Source organism: Oncorhynchus masou, chromosome 32, assembly GCF_036934945.1.
Source record: "Oncorhynchus masou masou isolate Uvic2021 chromosome 32, UVic_Omas_1.1, whole genome shotgun sequence".
NCBI lineage: Eukaryota > Metazoa > Chordata > Actinopteri > Salmoniformes > Salmonidae > Oncorhynchus > Oncorhynchus masou.
In genome coordinates, this window is record NC_088243.1 from 63,352,818 (window position 1) to 63,376,076 (window position 23,259).

Genomic DNA, 23,259 nt, shown 5'->3' on the forward strand with positions numbered 1-23,259 from the left:
ATTGAGTGGAATCCATGCGACCCTCAACTTTAACAAGATTCCCAGTACCGGCACTGGCCACACAGGCCCACAGCATGATGGAACCTCCATATTTTACTGTGGGTAGCAAGTGTTTTTCTTGGAACGCTATGTTCTTTTGCCGCCATGCACAACGTCCCTTGTTATGACCAAATAACTCAATCTTTGTTTCATCAGTCCACAGCAACTTATTCCAAAATGAAGCTGGCTTGTCCAAATGTGCGTTTGCATGCCTCACGCGACTCTGTTTGTGGCGTGTGTAGAAAAGGCTTCTTCCGCATCACTCTCCCATACAGCTTCTCCTTGTGCAAAGTGCGCTGAATTGTTGAACGATGCAGTGACACCATCTGCAGCAAGATGATGTTGTAGGTATTTGGAGGTGGTCTGTGGGCTGTTTTTGACCGTTCTCACCATCCTTTGCCATTGCCTCTCCGATATTTTACTTGGCCTGCCACTTCTGGCCTTAACAAGAACTGTGCCTGTGGTCTTCCATTTCCTCACTATGTTCCTCACAGTGGACACTAACAGCTTAAATCTCTGCAATAGCTTTTTGTAGCCTTCCTCAACCATAATGTTGAAAAATCTTTGTTTTTAGGTCATTTGAGAGTTGTTTTGAGGCCCCCATGTTGCCACTCTTCAGAGGAGAGTCAAAGAGAACAACTTGCAATTGGCCACCTTAAATACCTTTTCTCATGATTGGATGCACTTGTCTATGAAGTTCAAGGCTTAATGAGCTCACCAAACCAATTGTGTGTTCCAATTAATCAGTGCTAAGTAGTTACAGGTATTCAAATCAACAGAATGACAAGGGTGCCCACATTTTTGCATAGCCTATTTTTCACATCTGATTTAATTTCATAACTTAATATTGCTACACTAAAAATCTTTGTCTGGACATTACCCCAGAAAATGAATGGCATGCCACTGATTATTTTCTGTGATAAGAGTAAATTATTATGCAGCCTCAGAGGGGTGCCCAAACCTTTTCATACGACTATGTGTCCATCATAGAAGATGAAGACTTTGACCGAGGGACTGTTTCACTTAGCCTTGTCCGATTTGTACATTGAACACAACCAGTCATAACCCACACCGTTCTGTTTGCCAAACTCTTAACGTTACCAGTTGATGCACAACGGGAAAAATCAGACACTGAACCACACAGACGGTGTTCTGGTTTATTTATTTTTTACACGACAGTAAAGCAAACTGCTCTGCGATTAGCTGAGACGCAAGGCCTGATTTGTCAGCTTCTATTAGCGCGGACAGAATACCCTATTACCGAGAAGGAAGAGCCAGTATTGTAAGAGCCAGTATTGTAAGAGCCAGTACCTATACTCAAAATGTTGGACCATAGATGACGTGCATGTTTTCCGTCTGTTTTTCCCCTCGCTCCTCAGGGGGCGGGCCATCTTTGTAGGGTGTGAATAATACGGCATTAGCTCCACGTGACTTAACAGATAGAACAATAGCTTTACTCAGCAACAAAGCCACTGTTTTTCGAGATGTTAGTCGACTTCTTCGTTCTTGGAAACAAACTGCACGTCTATTCTTGTCACACAGGAATGAGAGATACTGTTCTGGATAGGCAACATCAGTTTAACTGGTGTAACAGTAGCTTTTAGAAATGTCTGCAGTAAGGTTGTTTAACATTGGGCAATGTTTTGTTTTTTATATTTCTTATGTATATTCATTTTTTTTCCCAAGGTAATAAATTGGAGAAAGTAAACTTGTCATTGACTGTCGTAGTTGTACATTATACATAAAGTCGACATCTTGTTATGATACACAAATGACAGGAAAAGTAAACTAAATGCAAAACAGTAACACACAAGTATCCTGCATTTGGACAAAATATGCTGCAACCCAAAATCTGGAGTGTGCCTTTTGGCAAACGAGTGAAACATGTCAAATAAAAATCTGTGACATATGCTCATTGAAATACATACTGTAGTTAAATTAAGTGCGCAAATGTGTACATTGTGTATTTTGCATTAATTCCTATGGCAGTGCATGTACACTATTATATGATCTAGAGAGAATGAGGTTGGTCAGGTAGTGTTCTTGACCATAACATACAGTAAAAAATAGGTCTTGGACCAAAGCTTTGGGTGGGTCATATCTGTACCGGCAGGGCCATTCTTAATCAGATGGCTATATAGTCTAGAACTCCAAAACCATTAGAGCCATTAGTTCCACAGAATCCATCCCTCTGTCCAGAATCTCTACAGGTCCTCATCGTCCTCGCTGACAAGTATAGTGTCCAGGTCCTTGTCCTTACGCTCTGCACTCTCTGTGACAAACTCCCTCTGCTGGGCCTCCAGCTCTCTGAGCTCCCCCTGCAGGCGCTCCAGATGCAGCACACGCCGGTTCTTCAACAGCTTCATGGGGAACGGGTTCATGTCGCCGAAGGCTATGTTGGTCAGTTTCCTGTTGGAACAGAGTAAAGTGAGGCAGGAGACAGACACAAGCCCAAGATTACTCAGCCTGCTTATTTCCATACAAAGAAACCACAGAATTGAACTCTATGTAAGCAGCGTAGACACAAAATACTCCATAAGCTGAATGGCCCTAACACCAGACTTCACCCTCTCACACGTTTTACTTGCATGCATTGGACAGAGATAATCATATCTGCTCTTTTTTGGAGATATGAGACTGCTGTGAATACTGCCCTCAATGCACTCCTCTGGCTGTATAGCCTCGTTTTCTCCCATGTGTTGAGCCCATAGCTGAGACAACTGAGCTATCTGACTTATATGGTGAGAGCATCCATCTCGGCCTACAGCAAATAGCTATTCCGTCTGCTCTGCCAGCAACACTCTGCCTAAACAGAGCAGCAGAAAAATAATGGGCTCAGTAGGTACAGGGCAAAAAGCACAAACCATACAAATAATACAACAAAAAAACATGATACAAAAGGACAAGCTAAATGTGGTGAATCAGGTGTACTGGGCTGTAACAAAAACATACACGCCAGCCCTCCAGGAGTTTAAGACCTCTACTATAGTGGTTCCTATCCCACTAGAGAAACATCTAATATAGTGGCTTTTTCAGAACACAGCCTCCATAGTTTGAACTTGGATGATCTTTAATGACCTCTCACCTGCCGTCAGAGATGGTCTTGGTGAAGAAGCGCAGGTATTGGTAGATCTCCACGTTGTCATGGATGTTCAAGATGTCCTCCTCTTTGTACTTGAACAGAGCCAGGGCATACCGAAATATCACCTGGATCAAAACCATGCATGTACGTTTACATTAGAACTGCCGCAACAACAAAACATGTAACACCAGGTGGGTACATTCTGGACAATCAATATCATTTTGTCAATCAGTTAACAACCAGTCATACTGCAGACAGAACCCACATTTGAATAACCATGAGCTAGAATTTCCTTTCGGCCCAGGCGCTAGTCTCACTTAAGCGTGGTACCTTGGTGCCCTCGTAGAGGAAGGCGTCCCACACCCGCAGGAGGATGTCGCTGGGCAGGCTCTCAACGAACACCACCAGGAACCAGCTGAAGGTGATGAGGGACACGTCCACACTATGCTCCTCGAAGTGGGCTGTCAGTCGGGGCATTTTCTCCGCCATGAAGTCCTTCAGCACACGCTGGTCCACCTGCAACATCCACCCATACACCATGTCATATTGAGTCACATCAGCAGATATTGGCATGACATGAGCAATGTTGTTGAATTCATTACGTTGTTCATGAAATGTATGCGCAATTTAAAAGTTTCAGTTCCATGTTATGGAACAGATGCAGAACTAAAACTGATTAAATCCCACTAAAAGCACCACTTCCCATATTTGTATTACAGAGAACTATAGACAATTATTTTACACATCTATACAGTTGTTTAAAATCACATATTTTGCTCCTTCGAGCCAGATCATTACCTGCGAGGCTATGAGTGTTTTGGTGTAGTAGTCCTGAGGCATAATGGTCTCCACCACAGCTACTAGACACCAGAAGGCATCCTCCTCACTCTCCAGCACCAGGAGAGCTATGGCTGCCAGCCTGAAAGGGGAGTGACAGGCCAATATCATAATTGCCCTCGGATATTCTGTCAAGATTGTTTTGAAGTCTGAAAGCTTGTATGGTATATCTACAGCCTAGTCTGAATAGCCAGATCTAGGAAAATGCACGTTTTTAGACTAATCATAGATTTTCACAAACATTTTTTTTTATAAATAATTATAAATTATGTTATATTGTTATAAATTGTTATAAAATCAGGCTTCCCTAAATTGAGAAGATTGTGTTGATTGAGTTCGTAGCATCCTGACTGGTTGCATCACTGCCTGGTATGGCAACTGCTCGGCCTCCGACCGCAAAGGAACTACAGAGGGTAGTGCGAACGGCCCACTACATCACTGGAGCCAAGCTTCCCGGACCTCTATACCAGGTGGTGTCAGAGGAAGGTCCTAAAAATTGTCAAAGACTCCAGCCACCCTAGTCAGACTGTTCTCTCTGCCACTGCACGGCAAGCAGTACCGGAGCGCCAAGTCTAGGTCCAAAAGGCTTTTAGTAGCTTCTACCCCCAAGCCATAAGACTCCTGAACAGCTAATTAAAGGGCTACCCAGACTGTTTTCACCCCCCCCCCCCCTTAACGCTGCTACTATTCTCCATTTATGTACGCATAGTCACTTTAACTCGACCTACATGTACATATTACCTCAATTACCTTGACTAACCGGTATCCCCTGTATATAGCCTCGCTACTGTTATTTTACTGCTGTGGTTTAATTATTTGTTACTTTTATTTTCAATTTTTTTACTTAACTTCTTAAAAGTCCTTAACAAATAATTTAAGTAAGCATTTCACTGAAAGGTCTACACCTGTTGTATTCGGGCACATGTGACAAATAAAATTTGATTTTACATGATTTTGGAGTCTGCACTTTATATCAGTTTACAGCTTTGTACATTAGGTGGCAGTATTTCTCTAGATGTAAGATTTATTGAGCACACTGCTGACTGATATAGGGAGTCTTAAGTACCTGTTGAGGCCCTGGCAGTAACCGATGGTGGGATTTTGCCAGGAGAAAGCTAGCAGAATTCGTTGGAGCTGCTGCAGAGTGGGGCTGGAGGGCGAGGAAAAGCGCTGATTGGTGGTGAGTGTGCGGTGTAGGTCCAACTGGATCTGTCTGGAGGCTTGGTGGGGTGACGTAAGGCTCTTCTGGCACAGCTGAAACAGTAATGGATGGATTTCATGTAGATAGATGGATGGAGAGACTGACGGGCAGATGGAGAAAGATTCTGAAATTGAGAGATGCATTGTAAGGAAGTGAACTAGCCTGATCCACTAGCACCCACCTGCTCATAGCGATCCGGGTGGCGCTCCCTCAGAGAGCGTGTGCGTGCCCTTACCACCCAGCGCCACACCCGTGGGCGGTACTCCCGTGGCACGCCACACCGCAGCAGGGATTTGAGCTCCGGGGAGGGGCAGAGGTCATCGGCCGGGCGGCCACCCAGGTACTGAGCCCAGCGGTCCAACAAGGGTTTGACCCCGGCCTCCTGCCTCAGCAGGTTGTGGGAGCGGATCTCCAGGGCCTGGATCTTGGCCAGCAGCTTCATGTCCTCCACCTCATAGTCCGGGATGATCTTGAAGCCGTACTCATCGTGCTCCCTGAGGAATGGAGATTAGTGTTCATTCACTGTTTTTAGATGATTTAAGCCTTCATTGTAATCTCATAGTAATCTCATTTTTGTTCATTGTGGGACTGCATTGGTGATTTAATGTGTTCTTGTAACAAGGTGTCCCCCTTAAGAGACTGTTGTAAATCTTTAAAGGAACGCCTGTATGAATAAAGAATACAAATAAATAAAAAGGTTGGTACTGTCATCTATCAGTGTAGTGAAGCAGAGAAGACAAAAAGACAAGGAAAGGAAGCCAGTTCAGAGTATTGAGCCAGGGCCCGTTACCTGACAGGGTTGAGTTTGAGGACGTCGTTCAGGTCTCCTTTCAGTGCGTCCTCTATGAGGTTCCTCACAGCCTCCCGCTGGCCCGGTTCTAGAGCTTTGCTCTCCTGCAGCTTCCTCAGTACACCCAGGTAACGACTCTCTATCTGACAGTTACGGGCCTCCAGGTAGGCACACTGCAACACAAAATAAGCACACCCTAAGACCGAGACAGAGGTCCCAATTCAATCAACTGTAGTGGCCTTCAGTGTTTCACTTAACCACAACCCACTTCAACAGCACATGCAGATGTATTTGGCACTGAGTAGCGCCCATATTCACAAGGCAGACCCACCTTTACCATAAGGCTTTTCTCCTGCTCTGAACTGTTGCGCCATAGCTTGGTCAGCTGGTAAATCTCAGAGTTCAGGAACTTGTTCTGGATCTTGTAGGCCTCAATGTCATCCTGTGTGAGAATTATTAATAGTGAGAGGAAGGACAGGGTGAAGGCCATTTAAATAAGCAAAGAAATATGATTCATATTTGTACTACAACTACATTTTTTTGGACCAGAGAATAGAGATTCTATTCCAAAAGACTCAAATGTTCTGGCACACCAATTATAACTGTTGCGTAAATTTGACACTAAATATCTGCGTGTGATCTTTTTTGAAGACTGCCACGTACGAAAATTGAGATTTCTAAACGTGGGAGCACGGCATATGCATGTCTCTGGTTATAAATCAGAACTGTCGTAAACCTGTTCGCGCATTATAACTCCTGTCATTCACCTTTTAGAGTGACAATAACACCCTTATTTGCTGTATACTTTGGAAGTATTGGAATTAGACCAACACGTTATATCTAAAGGAAATATCAAATGTCTTTGGAGGTGTTGGCAGAATGTCGTTTTCTTTTGCGTTGACATTTGACCGTTTCTGAAACACAAAAACAATTGCAAATTGTTGTGGACCTGTAAACATATAGTTTGAATTCAATAGTAGTTTTGCATTTACTTTGTCCTGAACCTAAATGTGCAAAAAAACTGAAACATTGTCCATTCTGAAAAAAAAAATCTAAACTACAGTAGGCTGTACCAGTGGTAGTGATACACTTCAATGCAAAATATCAACTGTCTGTTCACCTGTATGTTATAAACCACGCTCCCTTTTGGATGCAGAGCAAAAACTTGAAATTATAATAGCCTCTCTAATAGGCCAAATTAAATGAGAGATGCGCATGGTAATTCGTTAAATGGATACTTCGGGAATATGAACTCATGGCCAGAAAAGTTGCAATGGTTGTGATATATATATTATGTTTATAAATTAAATACTGTCTAGGCTATCCTAACTTGTGGGCCTATAGGCTATTTCGCGCGTATGAAACCATCAGTCAGAAAAGAGGTATGTATTATGCATAGAAATAGCTTTCTAATTATTTTAGAATGCAAAGATAATTGCATGTAGTTATTATATTTAGCTACCGGTTTGTTGTTGTTGTTATAAATAAGTCACCATGTTGACTCCAATACTTCCCAGAGTTGTGTCATGTTGGCTGGATGTCCTTTGGGTGGTGGGCCATTCTTGATACACACGGGAAACTGTTGCGCATGAAAAACCCAGCAGCGTTGCAGTTCTTAACACAAACTGGTGGGCCAGACACCTACGACCATACCTGGTTAGGCCCATAAATATTTTGTCTTGCCCATTCACCCTCGGATTGGTACATATACACAATCCATGTGGCCTCAATTGTCTCAAGGCTTAAAAATCCTTCTTTAACCGGTCTCCCCCCTGTCATCTACACTGAAGCGGATTTAACAAGTGACATCAATAAGGGATCATAGCTTTCACCTGAATTCTCCTGGTCAGTCTATGTCACGGAAAGACATGTTTTGTACATTCAGTATATATATTCCCCATTTGCACAAGGCTAATAGGCTACTTTGCCTTCTTGCAATGCAATACTTCAACCACTGGAAACTGTGCGTAGACATGGTCTAAAGTTTGTGGGTGGATAAGCACATTCTCACATCAAGTTCAGTTTTTATAAATGCCAACTTTTACGTAAAAAAATGTCACGCGCATGTTTTGGGGCATATTTTGTGAGTATGCAACATTTATAAATTAGGCTCCTGTTCTTGGTGTCGAGGCTGGGCTTCAGTCTTGATTCCATCTCTGGTGTTGGACTGAGCTACTACCTACCAACCACAAACCAACCTTGAGGTTCTCAGTGTCCTCCTGCAGCTGGTGGAAGGTCAGGGCCTCCAGGCCATTAGTGGTGGACATGGTGCGTCTTGGGTCGGTCATGCAGGCCGCCACCTGTTCTGACAGCTTCAGGATCACCTGGGATAACATCAGAAAATATGATCTTATTAGGCAGTGATGCCATACATTATCATATCATGAAGTGTATACACTTGGAGCCAAATAGAACTCGGGCCCATATTCAAAAGGCATCTCAGAGTAGGAGTGCTGATCCAGGATCAGGTCCCCACTGTCCACATAATCATTATGCTCGATAAGGCTAAACTGATCCTGTATCAGCACTCCTTCTATGAGACTCTTTGTGAATACGAGACCAGACCCCAAAAATGGGTTTCACCTCCTGTTTGGAGTTGTTCTTCGCCATCATCAGGGTGACGTTTTCCTTCAGCTCGGCCACGTGGGCGTCCCTTTGGGCCAAGCTCGCCCTCAGACCCTCCGCCTCGACCTTCAGTTCCTCCAGACGACCCTGCAGGTCAGCGGCTTGGCGCTCGCGGTGCCTCAACAGCTCCAGACGCTCCTGCTCACACTCGGCAGCCAGGAACTCCGTGCAGGTCCGCTTCTCCAGCTGAGCCGCCTCAAGGGCCTTGTGGAGAAGCCACACCAGCTTCTGGATGGGGGAAGGGGAGGAGGAAGAGGATAGGGTAGAGCCAGGGGCAGGATGGGAGGTGAATAGTGAGGTTAGTCCATCTAGTCTGGCACAGATTCAAATGAGAAGGAATACATTGAATTTCAAGATATTTGTAGGCATATCAAACCAATCAATACGCCATATTCTAGACGTCAGAGAGTGGATAATGGCAGGGTGGAAATCAAGCATGGCTTTTTAAGATATTGGAGGTTTATTAGATCTGGCACAGCTTTCATCTTAGCTCTAACCTTCTGGGCCTTGACCTCCTCAGCCAGCATGTGTTTCTCCTGCTGAAGGCGGGTAGTCTTGTCTGAAGCAGCTTCCCGTAGCGCAGCGGGCATGGTGGCAGAGCTGCCCCTAGTCTTCCTCCTGATCCTCGGGGACGGGCATGTGAACGACCTGCCCTCCCCTGGGGAGCGCTCACCCGCAGGGTCCGCCAACAGCAGCGGGGTGGTAGGAGTTGGGGGGTCAACGGGAGTCCTAGGGTCTGTAGGAGGGCATGGAGGTTAGCTATGGCTCTGTGGTTATTATGGACTGTGAGATCACTAACTTGTGAAATAAAATGTTTCTTTGTTTAGACGAGAAAAAAAATGACAATGTTACTCGAGCAATGATGACATTATGCCATTAGACAATGAGAAAACCTGATCCTTCTGTATGATTTCAATCAGCTGCCGACAGAGGGCAGAAGGATGCCAGTGAATTAGAGAACATCTCCAGAGGCTAGGGTGTGTGTGGGACATACAAAGCCTGTCCTGGGCTGTCTGGTAGGGGGTCCAGGGAGGAGGCGCTTCCAAATGGAACACACTCCGACTCAGTTCCTGGGAGGACCACTTGTAAAAAAGACTGTGCACCGAGTTCCTGTAGGAGCAGCACGCATGTGTGAGAACACACACACACACACACACACATAAGCATGCACGCCAACATCTCCACCCCCAAGTGTCAGCCTTAGTGTAAACCTACTACTAGAACAATCCCTTTATTATGAAGCGATTAAGGTACAAGTCCTCCAAAAAAAACATTAATCTCAAAGTCACTTTCACTATGAAGTCAATCCTTACATGTTCGATTGGCAGAGAACAAACACCTGTAGTCACATAGACAGAGCTGTTTGTGGCTACGATCAAAAACTTTGATGAATATCAAGTCAATCGTCAACTACTACAACGTATCCCAAAGTGATGGAGAAAAAAAAATCTACACAGTTACATATTGGGATAATATTTTTGAAGCTACAACATCATATCGTTTTGACAATATCAATGTTACTTTTGCGCTAGTTGGCTGTACCTGCACCAAAACCTTCATAGGTTGTTTTTTTTTTCAGCACTTTTATTTGCATGACTGATTGTTTTCTCATGGCTCTCTCTCGTCCCTCTGCAGCAGAGTGAGCAATATGTTTGGAACATTGAATCGTAATAAAATCACAGTATCGAATTGCAATACAGATAGAATCTTGAGAATCGCAATACATATCGTATCGGCGCCTAAGTATCATGATAATATTGTATCATGAAGGTACCTGGCAATTCCCAGCCCTAGTATCCCATACCATCTGTTGTACAGGTCCAGTCATATGCCTCAATGCCTAATGAATGGTAAAGATAGGTGAAAAAAATAATTCATAAATAAATTCACCTACTGAATCTCTATCAGAGGATGTTTGAGGGAGAAGTTGCTTAGGGGGGCCCGTTGTTGCGGTGCGGGCAGATTGGCAGCCTCCTCACCCAAGAGGCCTGGCGGGGTCTTCATGGTGGGCAGGAAGTCATCTACGTTACAGGAAGTAACAGGAAAGAACAATGTCAGTGGATCACGCCCTCTGGAGCCAGGGCACACAAAGGACACAGCTACTCATGTAACAAGCAGGAACCTTCTGGCTGAAGACAATGAGTGATATTATGGGCTGTAATACAGAGAATAAAGACCATGACTATCCGGCCACTTGGTCTTGAGATGAAGTTGTTTGCTCTTACTGTACTGCTATGAACTGAAAGTTATGACACCATGGGGTGAGACCCATTGAAAAGTCTAAAAGATTCATATATTTTTATTAACTGACAGAAGTCCTGATATCTTTTGGGCAACCAAGTTGTGCACGCTAGATACAACTTCAAATGGCGACCGTGGGAATATTCAAAGGAGTACCACGGTCAAAGCATACTGTTCTGTTCCGTCGTGAAACGTTCTGGGCATGTCAGGACAAGCATGAAATACCTCAAAGTTCACAAACCAGTTGGTAGGAAAGATTGTGTCTACAACAGGAGCAAACTCAATGGCGTTGGGCAAAGTCAAAACAGGGAACTATCAATAAATGTCACTTTTACATTGTTCATTGATGCATATTCAAGACAGCTACGACTTGAACAGTTGGATTTCTCACTTATACAAGCAGTTTAAGCTTCAAAATATCATACGGATGTGTTGATTTATTGGACCAGAATAGCCTGTAGTATGTGTAGTGTAGCCATGCGGTGCTGTAACCAAGGCTCCTAGTTCAGCAGTGTGTCAGACGGGCACTTCCTCTCTCTCTCGATCTCGCCCTCTCTCTGTCTGGGCCATGCAGAATCACCTCCTGCAGCTGTCAGTGGAGCTGTAGCTTAAACATCCATTACATAGAGTACCCAGGGGTCAAAGAGCAGGGCACATTGGGATCACCTGCGACACGTTCAGTAGGCAAACATTGTGGAACTCTAAGATATAAATATTTTACATAGAACAAACATGTCTCTCAGCTCTATTCATGACATTTCTATCTGCAACATTCTAAAACTTTTGCCTACTGAATTTGGCCCTGGTTAGACTTCTTCGAACACTTCATATTCTACTGTTGAAATACTATTGTAAAAGAGGTGGTGTTTGTTTTATTGACTAGTTAAGAAAGTGTGGCGTAGTTACGGAGTAATAATGTTGAGTAATACTGTAGCTGCTACCATGTCAAATCAATACCAAGTGGATAAAATCCAACTGCTGAACTAGGAGCCTTGGTTACAGCATCAACTGTACATTTCGGTGTTCCTCAAGGCTCCATTTTAGGACCACTACTGTTTTCACTATATATTTTACCTCTTGGTGATGTCATTTGGAAACATAATGTTAACTTTCACTGCTATGCGGATGATACACAGCTGTACATTTCAATGAAACACAGTGAAGCCCCAAAATTGCCCTCCCTGTAAGCCTGTGTTTCAGACATAAGGACGTGGATGGCGGCAAATGTTCTACTTTTAAACTCGGACAAAACAGAGATGCTTGTTCTAGGTCCCAAGAAACAAAGAGATATTTTGTTGAATCTGACAATTAATCTTGGTTGTACAGTTGTCTCAAATAAAACTGTGAAGGACCTCGGCGTTACTCTGGACCTTGATCTCTCTTTTGATGAACATATGACTGTTTCAAGGACAGCTTTTTTCCATCTATGTAACATTGCAAAAATCAGAAACCTTCTGTCCAAAAACGATGCATCAAAATTAATCCATGCTTTTTCCACTTGTAGGTTAGACTACTGTAATGCTCTACTTTCCGGCTACCCGGATAAAGCACTAAATAAACTTCAGTTAGTGCTAAACACGGTTGCTAGAATCTTGACTAGAACCAAAAAAATTTGATCATATTACTCCAATGCTAGCCTCTCTACACTGGCTTCCTGTTAAGGCAAGGGCTTATTTTGAGGTATTACTGCTAACCTACAAAGCATTACATGGGCTTGCTCCTACCTATCTTTCCAATTTGGTCCTACCGTACATACCTACACGTACGCTATGGTCACAAGACGCAGGCCTCCTTACTGTCACTTGAATTTCTAAGCAAACAGCTGGAGGCAGGGCTTTCACCTATAGAGCTCCATTTCTATGGAATGGTCTGCCTATTCATGTGAGAGACGCAGACTCGGTCACTGACACACAGACTGAGTCACTGACATGATCTTCCTGTCCGTGTTTGCCCCCCCCCCCCCCCCATCTTTGTGGGCTATACTTGGCCTTGTCTCAGGATGGTAAGTTGGTGGTTGAAGATTTCCCTCTAGTGGTGTGGGGGCTGTGCTTTGGCAAAGTTGGTGGTGTTATATATCCTGCCTGATTGACCCTGTCCGGGGGTATTGTCGACAGGGCCACAGTGTCTCCCGACCCCTCCTGTCTCAGCCTCTGGTATTTATGCTGCAGTAGTTTGTGTGTCGGGGGGCTAGGGTCAGTCTGTTATATCTGGAGTATTTCTCCTGTCTTATCCGGTGTCCTGTGTGAATTGAAGTATGCTCTCTCTGAGGACCTGAGCCCTATGACCATTCCTCAGGACTGCCTGGCCTGATGACTCCTTGCTGTCCCCAGTCCATCTGGCTGTGCTGCTGCTCCAGTTTCAACTGTTCTTCCTGCGGCTATGGAACCCTGACCTGTTCACCGGAAATGCTACCTGTCCCAGACCTGCTGTTTTCAACTCTCTAGAGACAGCAGGAGTGGTAGAGATACTCTGAATGATCAACTATGAAAAGTCAGCTGACATTTGCTCCTGAGGTGCTGACCTGTTGCACCCTCGACAACCACTGTGATTATCTATGACCATTTGAACATCTTGGCCATGTTCTGTTATAATCTCCACCCGGCACAGCCAGAAGAGGACTGGCCTGGTTCCTCTAGGTTTCTTCCTAGGTTCTGGCCTTTCGAGGGAGTTTTTCCTAGCCACTGTGCTTCTACACCTGTATTGCTTGCTGTTTGGGGTTTTAGGCTGGGTTTCTGTACAGCACTTTGAGATATCAGCTGATGTAAGAAGGGCATTATAAATACATTTGATTGATTTCAATTACCCGAATACAGTGTCCTCAGTGTAACCCTCGAGTGCAGAAATGATCAGTTACAATGTGAACAGTAGATAAGTGGTTTACTGGTATCAAGTCTTCAGAGATGAAAGCGGCAACGCAGCTAGAGCGAGCATTTGTCTGCAATTTGCAGACGGCACAGAGAAAGATCTAAGCACATCTGATCAAAGTTGTTTCCTGTCTGTCCTGAACCCCACCTACCAATCTCAACCTTGGCCAGGCACGCACCCCATGGGGCATATAATAATATATCATTCAATACTAGAAGGATCAATTCGTTATTTGCAATGATAAAGGCCTGTGTAGGTGAAAATAACCTTTCATCTGTTTCATGAAAATGCCATGACCCTAAAAGTCCATGAATAGCTACCCGAGGGATTTAGATTGTTCTTGCGTTCCCCTCCCCAGTCTATCTACATTTTACGTCATTTAGCAGACGCCCTTATCCAGAACGACGTACATGAACAATAATTGCCTTGCTCGAGGGCACAGACAGATTTTTCACCTAGGTCGGCTCAGAGATTCAAACCAGCGACCTTTTGGTTACTGGCCCAACGCTCTTAACTGCTAGGCTACCTGCAAAAGGGAAGTCAACCCTCCATTTGTTAGTCAGATACTGCACCTTTACGACAGCAATACAGGTTTACAGAGTAGAGACACGAATGTTGGCAAAGAATGACATTTCATCTAGAAACTATTGCAACAGAAAAAAAGTTATCTGCCAGGGCCAGTCATTTGCCAATGTATCTAAGTAGTGCACATACTGAATATATATATTTATATAGAAATGCCTGACTTAACTCGTGGAAATACTGTATTTTACATGATGGAAATGAGCCACAAAGACAGCTTCCTTATTATTTGTAAACATAGATCTCTGTTCTAAAACACTAGAGACCAAATAGGCCAGTTGTTTCCCAGACATCAGCTGACTGGCCTGCTGGAGGAACATGGAAGAAGTCTGTTAATCCTCCATGCATTTTAAAACATTGGAATGGCTCCAATCATGCATTCTGTTTAACGACACTAGGGCCTGTTCCGCAGGCTGCAACATTACAGAACGTTCCTATAGAAATGTATCGTTTGGAACAGTTATGACCGTCTGTCATGTAGAATAGGGAATCATATCAGCAGAGTCAGCTCGACTCATAGTATTTCTATCGGGAAAGTTCAGAGTGTTTCAATTACCTGAATACAGTGTCCTTAGTGTAACCCTTGAGTGTAAAAATTATCAGTTACAATAATTCTTGTTCTTTTCTGACAAGAATACAATCAAATTAAAGTGACGTTACTAACATTTTTGTATGTAAACTAGAATTTCTGACAGAATGTTTGTATGAAAGCCTATTTGAGAGTTTAAGATGAATAACTTACACAAAGTTCTGTTTAAGTCTCTGATTGGCTGGCTACACTTGATGCCCACAGTAGATTTGCTGAATCACTGAAAGGAAGTGGGTGTGCTGCCAGAGTAAAAGGTTTTCAGGAAGCTAGGTCTCAGAGGGAGAATTTGGAAATCCCTAGTGAGGCCACTTACCAGCCAGGGAGAGGCTGACAAAGTCGACTGCTGATGATTCATGAAGTGACTATGGAGCCAAGGGACAAGTGTGGTAAATATTGACATCACACTCCAGTGCATTGACATCTGTTTTCACTCTAAATAAATGTGTTGTTGTTTGGACATTGTGAGCTGTTAGTTAAAAATGATAACGTTCAATTCAACTAACTTAATTTGTTGCCTAGTAATGTCTGCTTCCAACTCACTCTCAAACACGTAGATCCACTGAACGCAGCTCACTCTTCAGATCCCAATCAGCTGTATTCTGATCACCTATTTAGACACCTGTATGCTATTATCACACACTATTTAGTTCAGTTCCTTGCACCCCATCATTGTGAGATTGTTTGTTTTGTGACACACTTCTATTTGGAGCTCTGTTTTTCCCGTAATTTAATCCTCCTGTGTATGATCGTGAGGAAGGCAAAAACTGATGCCTTTTGCCTGTTCCGGATTTCCTGTTATCAACCTATTGCCTGATCTCCCGGACGACGTTACTAGCCTTTTCTCTGCCTGTACTGTTGCCTTTTTGGAACCCCTGTGTATGACCTTCTGCCTGTCCCTGGACCAGCTACCTGCCTCGTCCTATGGTCCTTTACAAATAAACACCTGCTGCGCCCTGCACTTGAAACCAGCTCTGTCTCCCATCGTGTTCATTACACCTAGTTTTTTTGTTTTTCACCTCTAGTCTGCCAATTGTAATCAAACAGTGTCATAGGGTGTTCTGTATCTGTGTGTAGGATCTTGTACATATTAGAAATGACCTCTAAACTAGCATGTGTCAATTGGGAGTGGAATAACTTGAGACAAACCCCTTTGATAAAATATGACACCCATCTCCGAAGGTATTCATAGTACAATTTAGTATGATATCAACTTTAAACAAAATATTTGCTCAGATAACACGATCCATCTGGTTACATAATAATAATAAAAAAATGTAACCTTTATTTAACTAGGCAAGTCAGTCAAGAACAAATTCTTATTTACAATGAGGGCCAAACCCGGACGATGCTGGGTTAGTTGTGCGCCGCCCTAGTGGACTCAATCACGGCCGGATATGATACAGCCTGGGTCATTGACATTCCAGTCACTGCTAACTGCTATGTGTCCGATGGTTCCACTTTCACACTAACGTGAAGTATTACATTTCTCTCACATATTTTAACGCTTCACTAAGCATAAAACCACACATGGTATATGATGGTATTGAGCTGTTATTCTTAGCCTGGTTGCCAGATCTGTTTTGACATTAACAAACTTCTCTGTCGATCATTGTCATGCCAGACATAATCTTGATCAGTGTCTGGGGCCACTTCATTCTACTACCTCCCGTCTTTCTGTACCTGGGCAGCTGGCGGGTAGTTCCCCCTGTCCCTCTGGTCTCTGGTGGTCAGTGCAGTGACGTGTAGATTCTCCTGTCAGCTGGTCTCGGTGTTGCCATCTCTTCAGCTGCAGCTGTTGTAGCCAGTACATCATGGCCTCCTGGTTATCTGCCTGAAACAGACAGAATATATAGTTAGCCTACTGTACATGTGTGCCCAAGTCGGAATATCTGTAATGCATAACTTCTAAAATGTTTGTTATTTTTAATCACGTTATTCAGATACAGGAGCACCACTGTTTGATAATCAAGTAACTACCAGGATGAAAAGAAAACAGGCAGAACGGCCAACCTCGAGATTCAGATGACCACCCCTGATATAGTATAGATTAAATAAACATTACCTTGAGGACGAAGGTCCGTTCAGGGGTCTGGATGTGAAAGGTGCCCTGCTCTCCGTGGAGGGGGTAACCGAACGTGGCTCTGCACAGCTCAATCCTCCCCAAAGAGGTCACATCCTGCGCCGTCCTGTAGTAAAACAACTGGCTCTTCTTCTCCTCGTACGTGAACCAGCGCCACTTCCACGACTTCAGGGGACCTCCTTGTTTAAGGAGATACCCACATAGTTTAGTGATAGACGGGCTTTCCGTGGGTTGTTGCTGGGCTTGGTTGTCCATGGTGGTGGCAGACTGGTTGTTGTCTGTGGCAGCAGTCTTAGCTGGGACACCTTCACTCTGGTGATCCTGACTCAGCTGGCCCATGCTGTTTGTGTGTGTAGTGGTCTCTTCAGAGTTCCTCCCTGTTGTGATACAATCATCCTCATCCGCTGGGCTTACCGCCTCTGCTTGGGGAGGAAGTGAGTGAGACGAGGCAGTGCTGGGATTTCCTTCTGGGTCCTCTCCCTCCATCACACTGAGAGACCAAGAGGGAGTTGAAAAAAAGCTCAACTAAAACAAAGCATACAATGGTAGCCTACAATGGAGAGGTCACTCTGCTCCACTTGGAGACTTGACATGATAGTGAGGCTTTGACAATGGGGTCAGCATGAACACATCTAAAGCTGTTCAATGGGTAATATTTTATTTTCATCATCTCCATTTGTAAACTAATATGACTGGCTTAGAAAAGTGTGTCTAATCTTTTTGCCATGTTCTTCCTTGCATCACTCTACAACATTTTTGAAATGGTCATACTAGTGCTATGTCAGATTTCATGAGGGTTGCCAATGGTGTAAAAAGTTGGATTTGTCTGTTAAGTTTTGTGGCATCGATAACACAAAAAAAAGGTATTTAATTGGGGAATGGGGATCCATTTTCATGATGGGAAATCAATTCATCAATAAATGTTGGGAAACAGAAAACCTGCAAAAAAATATTGGTGGTTTAAATTCCCCTGGTGCCACTGCAAGATATTTGCAACTATAACGAGTCTGGACTATGATCAAGTAAGTCATATCAATGCAGTTAAACAGCTTCATGTAAAATAATGAATTATGTTGGCTTACACTTATGGCACTTCCAAGGCCATTTCATGATGATTATTACAGTTGTGTCAATCAGGTTTATACTTAGGCTACTGTAACAAGGCAACTGCCAGCATTGTAGGCCTACAGCCTCTGCCCAGAGGCCTACTCAACTTTTAAGGCAACAGCCATTAGAGCTCACTTTGCCACGCATGAACCCTGGTCAGAGTCCGTCGCAGCTTTCACTTTCTTTCGCTACACTGGTGGCAGCGTTGGGATCAAGTCCAGCTCACGTCTAGTTATGTGATATAGTAGTGGGAAGCATTCTGTAATTACATTGATATATCTAGTGAACAATGGATAAGCAACAATGGGCGTGACGGATAGAAGTCGTCACTACAGGTGTGATCAAGCCTTACATCAAAGTTGCCTGAATGTGCAATGCCCCGATCAGTTATTCAGAAGAAAATCCTCTGTGACTGTCTAATTTACACAAGTTAACTTACCAGTGTGTACCTGAAACACACACATTTTATACATTTACAAAACTACCTGTTCAAAGTGTTATTATAATCATGGTGTTATTTTGTTAAAGTTTATACATCTAATAACCTGACAATGATCCACATCATATGGGTAGACAAATAATGGAAGTGTGTTATGCAGCAAAACAACCATTTTCTTTAAGGATGCAAACCAGTAAAATGAGTCACTGTTGATCCATCCTGTTCTGATCTAATGAGATGTATGGATTTTCTACAGCCTAGAATCGAGGCCTTTCCCTGTCATGAAGGACAAAGCTAGGCCCCTCTTGGTTCTCATTGGTGAAGACTGAACTCAAGTTAGGGGTTATATGTCAAACTCTCCTATACCACTTTGCTCAACATGTCATACCCCAGAGGTTGTAAATAAACCATGTTTGAGGTGATTTAACTTGGATTATCATTAGGCTGTGAAACCCATAGCCAAATGGCTTCAGACTGAGCATTTCTCACTGGAAAATGCTGCCGACATTGAACACAGCCTAGGGTTAGGGCGTTTAATTTCAGACTGTCCTATGCCACTATTCCCAACATCTTATACACCATAGGTTGTAAATAAACTATTTTTAAAGTGATATAACTTGTATCATTATTATAGGACTGTGAAACCCATAGCCGAATGGCTACAGACTGAGCATTTCTCACCATTTATTTACGGAGAGCAATTTATGTTTTATAACAGGTACTGTCCATCATTTATAGTATTGTGTTGATTAATTACAGCTTTCTTTGGTGGAAATACAGAATATGTTTAAACATGCCAAATATACCAAAGCTAAGGACCATTAACCATGTTATTCATTACTGAAACATGTAAACTACAATGAATACATGACAACTAGACACATATTTTATTTAAAAATGATTCATACAAAAGTCAAGAGTAGGCTATAACATGAGTAAAACAAAGTGTGTGTAAGTGTGCATGTATTATGGTGTGTATTATAATTTTCCATCATAAAAATGTATGCATTCCCCAATCAAATACATTCATCAATAACACACAATAACATAAATAAAGTTGGGCATTTTGTCTCCAATCTGTCAACCATAATAAAATTCAACAGTCTTGTATAAAATGCATTATGAAAGAAATGGTGTAATGTACACCAAAAAAGAGACTTTAATTAATTGCATTAATGAAAAATATGAATATGCAAAATATGAAATGGGTTATGAAGAAAATTGTGTAGGCCTACTGTTGCCTACATGGGGAAACAAGGCCTTTCTGACTACAAGTGCACCTGTATCCCAAAGTATTAAGTGAAAACAAGCATAGAAAACAGTATTGGCAGTAAAAGAAAAAACACAAGGTTACTATTGTAGAAAAGGGCCATGGAGTTAGGTCCTTCCTTGCTCGGTGTCCTTCTCCGGTTCCGGCAGCACTCTACAGCCATCAGTGGAGACATCAAAGCCATGATTCATCAGATTCGTTTACTGCCTTCCGACACCACACTGCTCCGGTTCATATGGCGAGATATGGAACGAGATGCAGAGCCCACAATCTATGAATGGCAGGTACTCCCATTTGGCACCACCTGCAGTCCTTGCTGTGCCATATACTCTCTGCAGAGACATGCACGGGAGCATCCAGACAGTGACCCAGAAGTATTGGATTCAGTGGAAAATGCCTTCTATGTGGATAACTGCTTACAGAGCATCCCATCCACGGCTGAAGCGAAAGCACTCCTTGATAAAGTACGGAATCTCCTGTCCAAAGGGGGATTTGAGGTCCGACAGTGGGCTAGTAACAGAGCGAAGGTTATCCAGCACCTCCCGCCACAAGCTAGGTCCAGTAGCAGGGAACTATGGCTAACGCAGTCGGGTGCTAACCCAGAAGAGCCCACTCTAGGACTGAGGTGGAGCTGCATACCGGATACCCTGGGGTATAAGCACCGCTCATCCCCGAGTACCGAAACCCCCACACTGCGCACCATCTATCGGACCCTGGCCAGTCAATACGATGCCCTTGGGTATATCCTGCCATACACAACATGGGCCAAAGTCTTAGTCCAGGACTTGTGGCAGACCAAGAGGGACTGGGATGAACCAATCCACCCGGCTGACCTAGTGGAACGATGGATCTGTTGGGAAACGGAGTTAACGGAGCTCTCTGATGTCCAAATGCCAAGATGTTATGTACCATCCTGTGCTGACCAACCGGGATCATGCATGTGTTCTGTGACGCTTCGGAGCGATCGTATGGGGCGGTTTCCTATCTTAGAGTGGAGGATAAGGCAGGCCACACCCATGTCTCCTTTGTCATGGCCAGGTCCAGGGTCGCACCCAAGAAGCAGTTGTCAATGCCTAGGCTGGAACTCAGTGCTGCCCTTTCCGGAGCCCAGTTGGCCTCTACCTTGCGAGCCGAGCTCACCTTGTCAATCCAAAGGGTCATCTACTGGAGTGATTCGACCACTGTATTGACCTGGCTCAAGTCTGAGTCCTGCAGGTATAAGGTGTTCGTCGGAACTCGCATTGCGGAAATCCAAGACCTAACAGAAGTCCAGGACTGGAGGTATGTTGATAGCATAAACAATCCTACTGATGACATTACTAGAGGTAAAACCCTTCAGGAACTGGCTCAACCCCATCACTGGAGCTTGGGACCACCATTCTTGTCCCAACCAGAGAACGAGTGGCCGACAGCCCCCAGGCGTACGGCCCCTTCGCAACCAACTGAAGCTCATGAGTTAAGGAGGTCCGCCCAATGCTACAGCATTTCTACGGAACCAACAACGGCTCTCCCTGACCTGACACAATCCCAAACACTGCCGGATCTGATCACCGCCACAAACCAGACCTCAGATGGGGTGGCTTCTATACCCACCTCCCTCGTGGCAGAGATGCTACTCCTCCAGCAAGCACAAGCGGTTAGCTTCCCTGAGGAGTTAAAAGCTCTGAAAGCCGGTAGGGAAGTGGCTAAGGACAGCCGTCTTCTCTCTCTTGCCCCAGAATATGATCCAATCCTTGGAGTGATCAGAGTCGGAAGGAGGCTGCGCCAAGCAGAGGTTTTGGACCCAGATGCTCTCCACCCATCCTTGACTCCAGACACCCTCTTACCAGGCTCCTGATCAAGAGTTATGATGAGAGGCTTCTCCACCCAGGGCCAGAGAGGGTCTATGGGGAGATGAGGCGGAAGTACTGGATAATTGGAGGATGAGGAGCCATTCGTAAGCACCAATACGCCTGCGTAGAATGTCAGAGATGGCGGACCGGAGCTACGGTGCCCAAAATGGCAGATTTACCCCCTGCTCGCTTGCGCCTCCTTAAACCACCCTTCTGGTCAACAGGAGTAGATTGCTTTGGCCCCTTGATGATCAAGTTAGGTCGTCATGTGGAAAAGCGCTGGGGCATTCTATTCAAGTGTTTGACAACCAGATGTGTCCACCTGGACCTACTGGAGAGTTTGGAAACTGAAGCCTTCCTCATGGCCCTACGGCGGTTTATCTCCCGACGGGGGAAACCTTACGAGATCCTGGCTGACAGAGGTACGAACTTAAAGGCAGGAGAAGCCAGGTTGGAGGAAGCCTTCCAAGCCATGGAACCCAGCCTCCAGGATCAGCTGATGGACCAACAAATCTCATTCAAATTTAACCCTCCAGGCGCTCCTCATTTTGGAGGAACATGGGAGCGAGAGATCAAATCTGTAAAGACGGCCTTACGAGTCGTACTAGGGGACCAAATTGTCACTGAAACTGTCTTGAGGACCGTCCTGATAGAGGTGGAAGGGATTCTGAATTCCAAACCCTTGGGATATCTCTCTGCAGACGTCGCTGACCCCGATCCGGTTACACCGAATATGCTCTTGATGGGACGCCGAGATGCGTCACTTCCTCAAGCCATGTATGCTGATACCAACCTCGTAGGCAGACGCCGGTGGCAACACAGCCAAATCTTAGCTGACCATTTTTGGGCCCGATTAATTCGGGATTACCTACCAAGTCTACAGCACAGAGGGAAATGGCGGAGAGAAATGGCCAGCCTGGAAACTGGCCAAGTAGTAATGATGGTGGACCCTCAGCTGCCTCAAGCCTCCTGGCCGGTGGGCCGTATAACTAAGACCATGCCTGGGACCGATGGTCGTGTTAGATCAGTGGAGATCCAGGTGAAGAACCGGACATATATCCGGCCAGTTGCCCAACTAATTCCTCTCCCTGAGATGACAGAGGACGGGGAGCAATGAGCCTTTTGAGGAGTGTGGAATTTAACAACAATATTTATAATTATTTCGGTGACAACCTGGTTGATTTAAAAAATGTTGGGTTCTTAACACGTTCGATTAAAAAAAATATATAAATAACTGTGGTACACAAAAAGGCAGTGTAGAACACCATTGCCCATCACGCAATGCTGTAATAACTTTCAAAAGAAAGATTGTTCCGAAGTTTGCCTGAAATCTTATCCACAATTATGTGGGCTACAGGTGATGTAGGATACAGGTTAGCCGTTAAAGTTTTAAAAGTTGGGTCAGTGAGACAGTCACTTCCACAAGGCCAATTTGGATTTAGGACTGGTCACATGACCGACTGTCAATCATCAAATCATTGGTGTAAGAAATTTGTTTTAAAAACATAAAGAAACCCATTCTGTGTTGTCAGGAAGTCACAACTATTAATTGGCCAAACATCGGACGTCAAACCAAAACCGATAATTAAAAAGACAACAACATTTGAATAATCAAATAATTTTTCAATTTCTCATAATTTTATATTTTCTTTAGACAATAAAATAGTTTGTCTTGTTTGA

General features: G+C 44.1%; 1 protein-coding gene across 5 annotated transcripts in view; it reads right to left on the reverse strand.

Moving 5' to 3' along the window:
* Positions 1-1,182: 1,182 nt before the first annotated feature.
* tbc1d2 (TBC1 domain family, member 2) overlaps positions 1,183-23,259 on the reverse strand; it is a 31,022-nt gene continuing 8,945 nt past the window's right edge. For 3 of the 5 annotated variants that reach the window (XM_064954820.1, XM_064954819.1, XM_064954821.1), the window contains 15 exons: positions 16,914-17,421; positions 16,532-16,682; positions 10,469-10,595; positions 9,569-9,684; positions 9,072-9,310; positions 8,533-8,802; positions 8,148-8,273; positions 6,281-6,391; positions 5,950-6,122; positions 5,341-5,653; positions 5,025-5,212; positions 3,920-4,040; positions 3,452-3,637; positions 3,125-3,246; positions 1,183-2,448 (listed from right to left, as the gene is read on the reverse strand). In XM_064954820.1, coding sequence (XP_064810892.1) covers positions 2,244-2,448; positions 3,125-3,246; positions 3,452-3,637; positions 3,920-4,040; positions 5,025-5,212; positions 5,341-5,653; positions 5,950-6,122; positions 6,281-6,391; positions 8,148-8,273; positions 8,533-8,802; positions 9,072-9,310; positions 9,569-9,684; positions 10,469-10,595; positions 16,532-16,682; positions 16,914-17,417 — 2,952 coding nt within the window. In that variant the 5' untranslated portion in view covers positions 17,418-17,421 and the 3' untranslated portion in view covers positions 1,183-2,243. Of the gene's footprint in view, positions 2,449-3,124; positions 3,247-3,451; positions 3,638-3,919; positions 4,041-4,077; positions 4,363-5,024; positions 5,213-5,340; positions 5,654-5,949; positions 6,123-6,280; positions 6,392-8,147; positions 8,274-8,532; positions 8,803-9,071; positions 9,311-9,568; positions 9,685-10,468; positions 10,596-16,531; positions 16,683-16,913; positions 17,422-23,259 lie in introns of those variants that run through there. The other 2 variants (XM_064954823.1, XM_064954822.1) reach the window with 2 other exon arrangements.